Source organism: Phalacrocorax aristotelis, chromosome 6, assembly GCF_949628215.1.
Source record: "Phalacrocorax aristotelis chromosome 6, bGulAri2.1, whole genome shotgun sequence".
NCBI lineage: Eukaryota > Metazoa > Chordata > Aves > Suliformes > Phalacrocoracidae > Phalacrocorax > Phalacrocorax aristotelis.
The window spans coordinates 13813917-13826832 of NC_134281.1; the positions used below are offsets into that span (position 1 = coordinate 13813917).

General features: G+C 41.5%; 1 protein-coding gene across 4 annotated transcripts in view; it reads left to right on the forward strand.

The window, feature by feature from the left end:
* The first annotated feature begins 2650 nt into the window (after nt 1–2650).
* Nucleotides 2651–12916, forward strand: part of EEFSEC (eukaryotic elongation factor, selenocysteine-tRNA specific) — a 126575-nt gene continuing 116309 nt past the window's right edge. For all 4 annotated transcript variants that reach the window (XM_075096033.1, XM_075096035.1, XM_075096034.1 and 1 more), the window contains exon 1: nt 2651–3200. In XM_075096033.1, the coding sequence (XP_074952134.1) occupies nt 2666–3200 (535 nt within the window). In that variant the 5' untranslated portion in view covers nt 2651–2665. The remainder of the gene's footprint in view (nt 3201–12916) is intronic.

Consider the following 12916-nt stretch of genomic DNA (forward strand, 5'->3'; position numbering starts at 1 on the left):
TGGATTTTTATCTTCCTTCCTTACATCTCCTTAGCAAAAAGAGGTTTTTTTTCCTTGTCCCATGAGTTCTATCCAGTATCCCTCTAGCTATTTCTAAGCAAAATGCAGCTCTGTTTCATTGGTAAGTTGGCAGCCCAAGCAAAATGGGTCACACCTGAGCTCTTGCGGTAGTCTCTTACACTGTGGGCATTGAAATCGGGTCCTCCTTTATCTCGTTCCCAGTTTTCACAAGAGTTTTAGAAGCTTTTAGACCTCTTATACTTTGTCAAAACTTGTTGAAAATGGCAGTTATCTTAGATGTTTTGGGAGGACTTTTGGATAATGCCCCTTCTGGTTAGGAATCAGACCTTTTTCCATCTCTTCTTTCTGAACTCATCTAATAATTAATGCTAAAAGAAAAATTAAATGGTAGGTAATACAATACAGGGATATCTGTGTGGATTATAACTGTGCAGGGCCTTCTCTTGTGGGAATAGATGTATACTTTCCTTTCACTTTGCAAGTATGTATTGATATAATAGATTGAGACGTTCGGGGCAATGAAGCGTACTGAGCCTTATGACTTAACAGGAAACTATTCAAAGTCTGGGAACTTGGTCTGAAAAATGACATTATGCTTAATTTGGCTCCCATGACAGAGGTCCCATCAAGCTGAACTGTTCTGCTCAAGAAGCTGATTAACCAGACTAGTTCAGTGCATTGGCAGTACTCCTTGTGAGTTTGTTTCTTTCCTTCAGGGAGATAGTTGTCCCTCAAATAGCACTGAGTGCTAGGAACGACCATTTTTTTTTCCTGTCACTGAATCATTGATTCTGTCATCTTGACTTCTGTGTGTTTGGGAAGGAGGGGTAATCTGTACCCAGCTTTAAAGCTCTGCAAACTCTTTCATATTGAAAGTGTTATTGTATGAAGCAACTTTCTTTGTAATAAAAAGCCTGGAGTTTGGAGTCAAAGGCTAAAAACTCAATCCATGATGCTGGCAATAACCTTAGGCAAGTCATCTTACACTTCTGGCTCATTCATTAGTTATTCAGACGTGAATGCTGAATACTATTAGCAATGTATATGGCTGCATAGGGAGAGCAAAAAAGCAACAGCACTGCTTTCCAATAAAAAACTCTGTAGAATATAGTGCAAGTCTAGTTTACTTGGACACCCATGGGAGGTCCATAACACATTATTTTTTTGGCTTGTAAATAGCTGATATAATTTGAAGTGGTGCTTAGGACTACTTAGTAGTCACTACGGAAAATGCAGAGCACATGTATTAAGCTGTATCACATAATGCATTTGGCCCTCTGTGCATCCTGGGTTGTCAGTAAAGCCAAGCGATTTAAACCAGTGAAATGTGCTCCTGCCCTTAGCTTCCCCGATGCTCATCTACGTGTTGTTTCTTGGTTTGTTTGGGTTTTTTTTGTTGGCTTGCAGGACAGCTGTCTGTCACTGTTAATAATCTTGATTATTCTTAATCAATTAAAGGTATGATTTTTAGGAAGCATCCAGTACAGCATAAGTATACTTTTACAGGGAAATTAATTATGCAAAACCAGAAATTGGTGATTAAGCATAAGAAAAGCAAATGATTCAAATCTTGACCTGCTTTTTCATATGAATTTGCAATGTCTGCACAACTTTGAAATAAAATCTCAGCACCATACTTCCAGCAGCACCGGGGTGGGGGTGTCCTTGCAGGCAGAATGAAGGTGTGCTGTGACAGCAAGCAGCCCTACAGTGACTAATTAGTGTGGGCAAGATGAGAACAAAGTGCCAGTGCCACATGGGCAATTACAATAACCCCTTCCTCAGGGGCTTTCTGCAGCCAGTGCTCTTGGCTCCCTGCTCCTGCAATGAGGCCTGGCCCTGAGGAGCCCCAGGTGCACACCTGGGGAGGGGGCACCAGCTGTTGGGTGTGCGGCCATCAAAGCCAACTGCTCTAATTGCCTCACTCCGAGTACTCTGTGCACCATTAGGGACACAAAGCTACTAGAGAGTGTCTAGAGTAGGGTCATGAAGTTGGTGAAGGGTTTAGAGGAGAAACCATATGAGGAGTGGCTAAAGTCACTTGGTTTGTTCAGCCTGGGGAAGAGGACACTGAGGGCAGACCTCCTCGTGGTCTACAGCTTCCTCACAAGGTGGGGAGGAGGAGGGACAGATGCTGATCTCTCCTCTCTGGTGACCAATGACAGGACCCGAGGGAACGGCAGGAAGATGTGCCAGAGGAGGGTTAGGTTGGATAATAGGAAAAGGCTCTTCACCCAGAGGGTGGTGGAGCACTGGAACAGGCTCCCCAGGGAGGCAGTCACAGCACCAAGCCTGACAACATTCAAGAAGATTTTGGACAATGCCCTTAGACACATGGTGTGAATTTTGGGGTTGTCCTGTGCAGGGACGGGAATTGGACTCGATCCTTGCTGGTCCCTTACAACTCAGGACATCCTGTGATTCTCCTAGATGAGGTGGCTTGGAGACCAGGCTGGGCGGAGGCGGTGTGCAGGCAGTGTACGAAACGCGCAAGCAGGTGCTGAGAGGTGAGCCAGGGCTGTTTGCAGGGGCTGGGTGGTTTGTCCTCCCTGCACCCCCTATATCTGAACAGCGATGAATTTGGCCAATCTTCTGCCTTTCTGGGTCACCCTTCAGCGTGCGTGCTGTTAACGCAACACTCCTAATGCGTGTTTTGGCAGGCTTTGCCGCCACGCCTGTGGAGGTGGGTGCCCGCGATGTGCGGTGGAGCCGCTCCCCGCGCGGGCTGGCTGCATTTCTCTGGGACTGCGTGTTCCTCCCGACTGCAGCCGTGGCGGGGCAGGGAGCCGCTCTCCTGCCACCCGGGGCGGCGGCGGCGGGCGGAACGGCGGCGGCGGGCCCCGCGTTGCTGCAGGGGCGCTGTTGGGACGGACCGGCCGGGTGCAGCGCCGTCATGGCCGCCGGGCCCGCTGCGCCCCGCGTTCTCAACGTGAACGTGGGCGTCCTGGGCCACATCGACAGCGGGAAGACGGCGCTGGCGCGGGCGCTGAGCACCACCGGCTCCACCGCCGCCTTCGACCGGGCGCCGCAGAGCCGGGCGCGGGGCATCACGCTGGACCTGGGCTTCTCCTGCCTGCGCACCGCCCTGCCGCCGCAGCTGGGCCCGGGACCCGGCGAGCTCCAGTTCACGCTGGTCGACTGCCCGGGGCACGCCTCCCTCATCCGCACCATCATCGGCGGTAAGGGGGAGCGGGGGCGGCGGCCCTGCCCGCCCCGGGGGCGGAGAGGCCCCCGCCGGGGTGCCGCCGCGCCGCGGGGCCGTCCCGGAGCGCCCTGGCGCCGGCTGCCCGCGGCCGAGCGAGCGGGGCTGGTCCTGCCCGCTCGGCTTGCCTGTGCCGGGAGCTTCGCTGGGGTGCTAGGCAGGGCCCCGGGTCTCCGCCTGGCCGTGCCCCCTCCGGGGAAGGCCTGGGTGGGGTGTCGGGTTTTTCACGGGCCTCGTGACTTTGTTACACTTCTCTGTAATTGCCCCTCAAATAAAATAGCAGTTCTCGTAGAAAAGCAGTTTGTAAACGTGAAGTCTTTGTGTGCTCTTTAAACAGTTAGGCCTGCTCAGTTTTCTTACACTTACTTGAAAAAAAAGTTTGTGTGGAGACCTTGTTTGTGGTGTTTAAGGGCAATATTAATTTCAATGTTCTCACTCGTTAAGGCTGTCAGAGTTTGATATTCCCTGTGGCTGAGAGCTGTGCTGTACTTGCTGGTCGCGGGCGTGCCAGCCTTTTGTCTTGGAGAGACTGGGGGGTTCTAACGTGGTAATCTTTGGTTTAGAAGTAATTCTGCGGGTTTTAGTAACTTTACATCTTAGTCTTTAACCTTCTGATATCATCTACAATCTGCATTGTGTTAGAGCTCGTTTTAAATTAGTTCACCTTGTTCTATGAGAAGTAACATCTCCCCCTTCCATCTCTTGTAAAAAGAGTTAAGAGGTGATTGGTGCTTGGTTAAGGGTATAATGGAGTTGCAGATGCAGGTGGTTTAAAGTAGTCACAGGTTGATGAACTGCAGCTACAGGGGACTCTGAAAGCAGTTCCTATGTGTTTTCTCTGCTGGTGTCTCTTTAGTGTCAACTGGGTGGTAGTTCTGTAATGCAGTGTATGTTTCTTTTCATCTAGACTGAAGTTCAGACCAAGTTACTTCTCATAATGTATGAATTAACACTCTTTTGGATAGATGTATTATTTGTAAGTGGCGTTAGCAGTTACTGCACTGTATGCTTTGTATTTCTTCTGGATAGGATAATAAATGTTTACTTATCTCTCAATTTCACCAGCAGTAAAGTGCTCTGTACCATTAATGTGTGCTCTACAGCTGCAAGGGATGAGCGGCCGTATGCTGAATTCCAGAAACCTGTGATCTCAGTCATCTTCTGTACTCTACAGTCAGCTATCATTCTCAAGTAATCATATGCACCTGATTGTTTTCTAAAGAACCAAGTTTACTTTGGCTAGTGGTAACTTTTCGTAGATGTACTGAAGAGTGACTTGTAGTTAGACGTTCCTTTCTGCCAGAAACAACTAATATGAGTGGGGTAAACTTCCTCATGAAGAGGGCATGGGAAAACTTGGAAAACCAGCTCTTTTTTTAATCACTTTAACAGTTATCTGGGGTGACTGTTTAATAAATAGACTTCTTGTTGCTTCCTAAAATTTTTATTAAGACCTTCAAAGCATTTAGTTACAGCTGTCCACACTGGTTGAATAACTTATTCAGATTTCCTTATTGATAAGCCATACTGGGAGAAGAAAAGATGTGGACAGTGGACTAGGCTAGATGGCATGCTAGAGTTTTCTTTCCAGCAAAAATGATTCTTCACATGTAGTGATTTAGACACATAAGCATATCAAACTCACTTAGTTCCAGTTATACCAGTTTATCTTAGTGAAAGCATTTGGTTAGTGTGACTTACTGCAGTTCTATGTATTAAGAAAGAGTTGTAGAGAAAATGCAGTATTGTGTTAATACTTAATTTAAAAAGTTAGTAATTTCAGTTTTCTGCTTGATAGCGTACATGTATCTTGATAGTGGATGCTTTTTTTTTTTAACTACCAGGTTTAAAAGGTGAAACCTTGGTGGTAAAACCTGATCTGTGCCTGTGGGACTATTTAGGTGCTTAGAGTTTTAGTACGGTTTGGTGAAACTGAAGTATAGTATATATCATGTAACAGGATACATCCTTCAGTGTTTCTGTGTCAGTATTTAAATATTGCCAACTTTTCCAGATCTTCAGAAATGGAAAGCCAGGCCTCCTAGATAATGATACTTCAAAAATTTAGATTGTTTTCGTCTGCTTCCTAATCGTGAGCGTTCAGGTTCATCATTCCAAGCATTTTCTTTGCAAACAGGAGTGCTACTACTTCTTTCTTTTTGATGGAATCTATGATTTCCCTGTGCTACAGATTTTCTATATATAAGGTTTTAAAATAAAACATAAGTGCAAAGTACTTTATCTTTCTGTGTTTATTCTTTATCTCAGATTTCTCTCACCCCTTTAAAAGACAACTCTTCAGAAATTAAGTCTTGTGATAGCTGTAGATGTGAGTTAGCCTACAGAAAAACTAGATTGGAGGGCTGTGGGAAGGGCAGCTGGATGTGAAGAATCAGAGGTGGAATGACAGCAGAGGGCTCTGAAGCAGCCTTCTTGTATGTTAGTCATGTGCATGCAGCTTTTGCAGTAGAAGTTACAGGTCTGAAAATATATTATTGTATGTTCTAATTGTTTGAAGCTCTCTCTTCGTTGAAGGTGGTGTAAACTAGTTGGCCCCCCTTGAGTGACGCCATCTTAGGGAAGTGCCGTCTGCTATGGCTGGATAGCACCAGCAGTATTCAGTCAGGTCTCCCATGAGGCGACTAGCTCAAGGGGTTCCTTCTGAGGAGCTTCTTATTGGCTTCACAAAGGAAGCCAGTAGTCTTTTCTTTTTGTCTTGTCTTCTCTTCCAGAGCACCATTTTCATCAGTGGCGTCCCAGGCTATCATCTAGTCTGGTTCCATCCTCTCTGTCATATTTTCTGTGCTCCCAGAGTGCTCTAAGGATTAATTCCTTTGCTGTACAGAGCTGATAAATCTGCTTACAGATTAAATGATACAGAAATATGTTAAAGAATGTTGAATGGTAAATAGTATCTAGCTAATTCTTGAAGTGGATGTTTTCATGGCTGAATCTAGTATTGCATTTTTGTCATGCGATGCCAGGTAGCGCTTGACCTTGCAAATACTTCACAGTCACTCACAAGATGCTTATTTAGAGACAATACCTTAGGATTAAATGAATGCAGAATATTTGAGCAGTAACCAAATGGAATGGAAAATGGAAGTCATATTTCATTCTGTGTGGCTACATTTTTCTTGCAAAGCTTGTCCTTGAAAACAAAACATATCAAATGCTAAATCAAAAGAATATTTTTTTAACCTGCATGCTGGGAATTGGAAACATTGTTGACAGTTCCACCCAAAATGCTTTCTTAAAGTTTTAGCTGGAAGGTGATAGTCAAGGCTGGAATGGAATAAATGATGGGCACTTGACTTACTACATCGTGGCTTTCACTTGTATTTAAACCATACTGGTTTATTCTTCAACAGCAGACCCTTGTGTGTCTGATGTGGCAGGAAGGTATTAGGTTATTGTGGATAGCTGTATGGCTTGGACTGTGCCATGTATTTCTTTTTGTTGTATTCTGTTGAACAGGAAGAACAAAACTCTTTATTTTACATGAATTTCAAAACTTTTTCTGTGCTCTAGCTGGATCTTGTCTAACTGTCATGTATCAAGCAATGCAACAAATACTGTATAGCATTTGTAGTTGATTTGCTAAACAGAGAAAACAAATCAGAATAACTGAATTTTAAGGGTCAATTCTTTAGCTTGCCACAAGCAGTAAGAAGTACCCACATCAGTCTTATGCTTGCTTTCTGCACTGAAGGAATGACCGCAAAATGCAATACTCCTATTTTTATCATTTGTGCTTTCTTCTATTGCAACAGAGATTTGGAGTGGTGTCTTGTTAAAATTTTGCACTGAGTGGGGTAGTTCCTGCCGCAGGCTTTTTTTTTTTTTTGGGTTCTGTTCTTTTGTTAAATTTCAGCTCTCTGATCTTCCACAAAGCTGATGTTATTGTCACCAAAGTAAAATAAGAGTTGGTTTTACATTTGTTTGTCACAGACCTGTGCATCCAGTAGGGTCTGGAATGGTTTCTCAAATGAGTTCAGCAGTAAGCGATGCCTGCAGAGAGGTTATATGAGTTAATCTGCCAGAAGAAATTCAATCCCCATATTTCATTTTAAGACCACTTTGTGTAGCAAAGTAGTTTAACCAGTAGCAGATTTTTTTACTTGCTGATGGTTAATTTCATGCCCTACAAAGGGTCAGCACACTAATACAGAAGAACATGATTACCTCATCCTAGCTTTCCCCACACACATGCAGTGAAGGGATACCACAGTGTTTGTTTTAGGTGAGCTGTTGTCAGATGCCCTTTATCTGTTTGATTTTGAGATGAGTCCTTTAAAAAACTTCTGAAAAAGAAAGTTGTCTTTTTTTTCTCTATGAAGTCCAAAGGACAGAGTATCCTTATAGGGTTTTAGTTGGAAAGCTGCTGCTTGACCCTGGTTGTCTAAACCTGGGGGGGGGAATTCTGACAAACTTGTAGTTTTGTAATCCTTATGCCTGTCTGAACCTTTGACCCTTCTACTTTATAACTAGGGCTTCATTGTCACCATTTGTCCCTGCAGTTCCTTTCAAAGAAAACTGCTTTGCAAGTGTCTGTTTCCACTTTGCTGCTGTGTTCTGTTAAGGAAGGGTATTAATTCATACCTGATACATTGGAGGGGCCAAGACTTTTGAACTTGCACAAGAGCTTGGGGAGGGGGAAATGAGCATAGCAAAAGCATGTCTTGCTGGTGCAAATGAGTACAATGTAAACAGTCTTGGGAGATCGAGGGAAATGTGGTATTGCTACCAGCATTCAAATTCAGTCAGATGCAGATTATTTGTAAGGCTAACGTAGCATAAAGAAAAAGTATTTTTATCAGAGATCAGTTTTTTTGCCGAGCTTTTTGTAAGCTTTTAAGACTATTTGCAAGCTCAGGGTTACCTTTGCCTTATTGTCATGAAAATACACTTCTGTCAGTGTTAACTTTTGCTTGTTGACATTTTGTGAAGATATGACAGTTCTTGGTTTTTTTTCCATTCCAGGTGAGAGAACAAGTAGAATTTTGCAGTTGTAGAGCATATATATGGATGACTTAAATTTATGTGGAGGCCTCTTGCTGTTGTGTGCACATTTTGAAGGGAAACATCTCCTCTGGAGGAGAGAGTGCCTTGTGTTGTCCAGTGGATACCATTCTGGTCAGACAAAAGTCACTGGAGGGTCTTGAGGACTTCGGCTGCCAGCTTGAAATGAGAATAACATAATAATGAACCTTATTCTGGTGGACAAATGTAATTCATATTCATGAGCCTTTATGTAGTGATTGGTGTTATTGAAGTACTCATGGGCCAAGAGAATTCAACGAGCACTAATGTGAATGTTTTCTGAACACTATTAAACTTACTGGGTTCATGGGGCTTGCAAATTGCTGACATTGCTTTGTATTAAAACTGCAAATAAATAAACTTTATTCCTGTAAATGAAAACACTTTTCTCTTGAAATTGAAATAGTGTCTTTTTAATTCACTTTAATTTAGCTGGTGCCTGATAGTTGCCTGACAAATTAAAGGAGTATTTTTACTGGCATTTTAAAATGAAAGCCACTTATTTAATTAAGGAGCTACGCATAAAGAAAAGTCAGCTGGTATAAAAATATTGCTGCTCTCCCTCTCTCCCCAGCCCTCAAAGTGCAACTTTGTCTGCTGGATATTACAGTGCACAAGAGGGCAGTATTTGCTTACAATGTAGGATCTTAATGATAAGTACATAGGGTAGCAGGTCAGCATGGATGGAGTGACCTTACTTTGAATTGAAACAGAATTAAGTAGAAGACTTGGAACACAACTGTGGCTTAACTTTCCCATTCCTAGAGAAAAGACCCTATGTGTTTTTAAGGAAGGTTAGTCTTATTTAATCTACCATTTGGATAGTTCTTTTTACACCTTAAGGAATAAAAGCGTATGAGGTGTTGTCTTACACATTACATGAGATGCAAGTAACACAGGTGGGATGAAACAACTGCTTTTCACTGAAGGTGCATGTGAGCAGTATGACTTTTCATCACATAGAAAGGGCTGGGTGTTTTGTTATGTGTTTATGGAAAACTTATCTAGTTTAACCAGTAAAGCAACTGGTGATGTGAAACCATGGAATTCATTGTACAATATTATTTTATTTCTTTCACTGTTTCCCCATGTTATTTAATAATTGAGAAAAAGCAGGGTGGTTGTACTAAATCAGTTTTGAACCACCTCTGCTATATAGGATTTGTTGTGTGAGATTAAGAGTAGAATGAAACTTGTTTTTCTCTGTGTGTACTGGGGCACTTTAAAAGAGTGGTCTTCATGTGGAATTTTTTTCTATCTACCATAACTTTAATGGTTCTAACTTTATTATGATTTGCTTCTCATTTCTGTATTAATGTTTTTTGAGCGATGTGACAGACTAGCCTGCTTGGCTGCTACGATTTCTATTCTATGCCCTCCTCTGCTTTTTTTGACTTGAAGCTGATTTCCCTATTAAAGTTACACAGGTCCAACAAGCTCCTAAACTATACATCAACTCTTAAGTAATATTAGAGAGCAAAGCAGGAAGTGTCTTCCTTTCCTTTTATGGGTTGAAAAGTTTAAAAGGAGCAAGAGAGCCATAGCCTTCTGATCTCAGAAATTATAGTGAATAATCATATTATCTTCTAATTCTTGTTAGAATGCTGTCAGAAATGTACTGTTTCCTGTGTTCACTAAAAAAAAAAGTCTATGTCTTGTTCTGAAGATGTGATTTATAATTGAATTCTCGATCTTAGATTGTAAACTAGAGTGGCTTTCTTGACCCTTGTTTGAATGTTAAATTCTCTTGCTAATATAGGATAATTTTTCTAGAAAGCTTTTGAGTAGTTGTGTGCATTCTTGCTTGTATACAACAAAATTGTGCTAATTCACACTTCATTATTTGACACAAAAACTTGACAGCTTCTCAGAAAAACATAATAACCAAGTGCTGTAATGGTGCTAAGTCTGTTTGATCATTCTTCCTATTGATTTAAAAACAGCATTTCTTTGTTCCATCATACTGTGTACAGGCATTCATCAAATAACCACATGCCCTTTCATTTCACTTTTGCTTCATGTTTCTCCTTGGTTGAAATTATTTTCTAAGCTGTTTGGGAGAGTGGTCAAGCTTTAATAATTCACTTTTAGATGTTTTTAAATATCAGCTAATGTAGTGAAGTATTATAAATAGCTGCATAAAATCTAGAAAAACTTACTGTAAAATATGAAGCATGTTCATAGTTAGAATTACCTTTGTCAAAAGAAATTTAAAGCACATTTTTCAAAGTAGTATTTTTACTGATGCATATGTTTGCTTGTTAAATAGTCCAATTTAGCAATTCAGTAGTCTACTAATTAACAAACTAGCTTAATAAGGTTCTCTGTATTTGTTCTACAGCTTGATTTAGAAGTTGTCTTCAACTAGTAGATGCTAGATATAAGTTAATGATACGTTGCTTATGTATAGAACCCACTTTTAATAGCTAGTCTAGCTTGGTGGAGCCATGAACTTAGATTCCTTAATCTGTTTCTCTGGGGTATTTTGTACTAGAAGTAATAACGCACATCCTTGGATGACTCTTTTAAAGTACTGTTTATCAAAACCCCTAGAAAAACAAAATGCAGAGGGAAAAATCTAAGTTATAATTGTAAAGCAGATCTAGCTAAGCGAGCAAACCAAACCCCTGCATTGCCATTGTTAAAGTCGGTTAAGTGGAATAAAAAGTTGTTTCTGTGTGTGGCGGCTAGTTCTTTTCTGTTTGGGAACCCTAAGGTTGGCCTGGCAAGCTGAAGAGCAAGGACAGATGTTCTGCGGTGGTGATTTCCAGATGGATTCTTGAATGCATTGTGTTCTGTGGGTCACAGCTCATAGCAGAGCAAAATTGAGTGAGAGCTCCAGCAAAGAAAGACTTGAACAGCTCGTACGAGAGCTATGATTGCAAAGATACCGTGCATTTTGTGAGAAAATATTCTCTGTGCTATCTCTAAAATTCAGATTAAATAGGCATTCTGAAGTGCTTCCTTTAAACGGTTTGCTTCCAAAAAGCGTTGCAGGCTAAATAAATACCAATAATTCTTATTTCCCATCTCCTTATCAGTTATTCTACCAAAATGTTCTTGCATGGGCTATCTAATCTCTTCAAGTGAACATGGAATGGTTAGTGTTGTCTTCCAAGTTGAATTACAGTCTCTGTTTCAAACTTGAGCTGATTAATTCTGTTGGATTGTAATTATGAACATTACCAGCTGTAGCGGTGGTTGTGACCAAACAAACAAATTATATATATATATGTTGAATGTAACAGCAGAATGAGTTAGTGAATAGTGGAAGAAAAGGAAATGGAACGGGGAGGATAGCTTAAACAAAAATTAATAAATTGTATTCAGGAGCATTGTAGGGGTAAAGGATGATAAGGGGAAATAAAAATCAAAGTTTGAATTTTGAGGCTTATAGAAGTTGACCTGGGTAAGAATCCAGGCCCCTCACCCCAGGTTCCAGAGGAGAGATGATTCATTTGGGCTTATGGTTTTGTTTAAAATCTTCTTATTTTCTTTTACTTCATGCCATAGAAAGATCATGAAGTTGTTTTGTCCACTGCAGATCTGTTTGTTCGACAGTGGCAGAAAAGTGAATTTCATCCAATCCCCTGTAGCATTGTCTTCCTCTACTGTGCCAAAGTTTTGCTTTGTTTCATGTCTTACTTGGGATGCAACATATGGTTGGCATATAGGAGTAACTGGTACTCTCAGATCTTGTGTGCTCTTTCTCACTGTGGAGCTTTGCCTTGATTTGTTGGCAGTTTCACCTATCTCTTATTTCCACTAATTGTATTGTAGAGCATATTTTAGAGATGATTCCTGTATGTGTAAAATTTGAAATGGTCTTGGAGATTCTGTTGGGTAAGGAAAGCTGTACAAGTGTTTGAGAGTTGTTGACAGAACTATCCAGTTATTAACTAGGATAGGCAAGGATCTTTTGTCTTAGGTGTTTATTCATGCTTAAACCTACTTTTCTTATATTAAAGACTTCCCTTCCAGCAGCATTGCTTTAGAGAAGAAAGTTTCCAAAGCATGCAAAAACTGTATTTCAGAGAAAGAAACAATTATTGTAGGTTTTTTTTTTTTAGGATCAAGTAGAGGGGGAGGGAAAATGGTTTCCTTGTATTTGACTGTGCTGTTGGATGGAAGACAAAGCTCAGTCTCTCTTGCTGACTACTGTCATCATCGAGGCTTTTTTTTTTCTCTCTCAGCAATTTTGTCTCCACTGAGACCCCCGCAGCCATTGGCAAGACCATAGCCTGAGATTAAATCTCATGGTTGGGTGAAATTCTAATGACTGTAATTGTTTCCTCTTTTTAAGTCTGTGGTCCCTTCATCAAAGAGTGGTGCGGAAATTATGCATTTATGTTGTAAAAAGGGAGGTCATGATTACCTGAACCTGTGGTTGACTTCGGGGGATTCTGTGTCATGTTCTGGCAGTGGTTATCCATGCTGACATTCTAGTATGTGAAATCATTTAAAATGTGGCTTAGAGTATATATGTAAAGTAATAGTGGCATGCCTCAGTCCTCCCTGGGGTTTGTGCTCCTCTCATACGGCTGTCACCCACTCCCAGATGATAGCTACCATTCAGTCGGGAGTGGTAGCAGCGCTTGTGTTTTGGTCATCTGCTGGAATAGGAGAGGAGGGTAAGTAGTAAATGTGGGT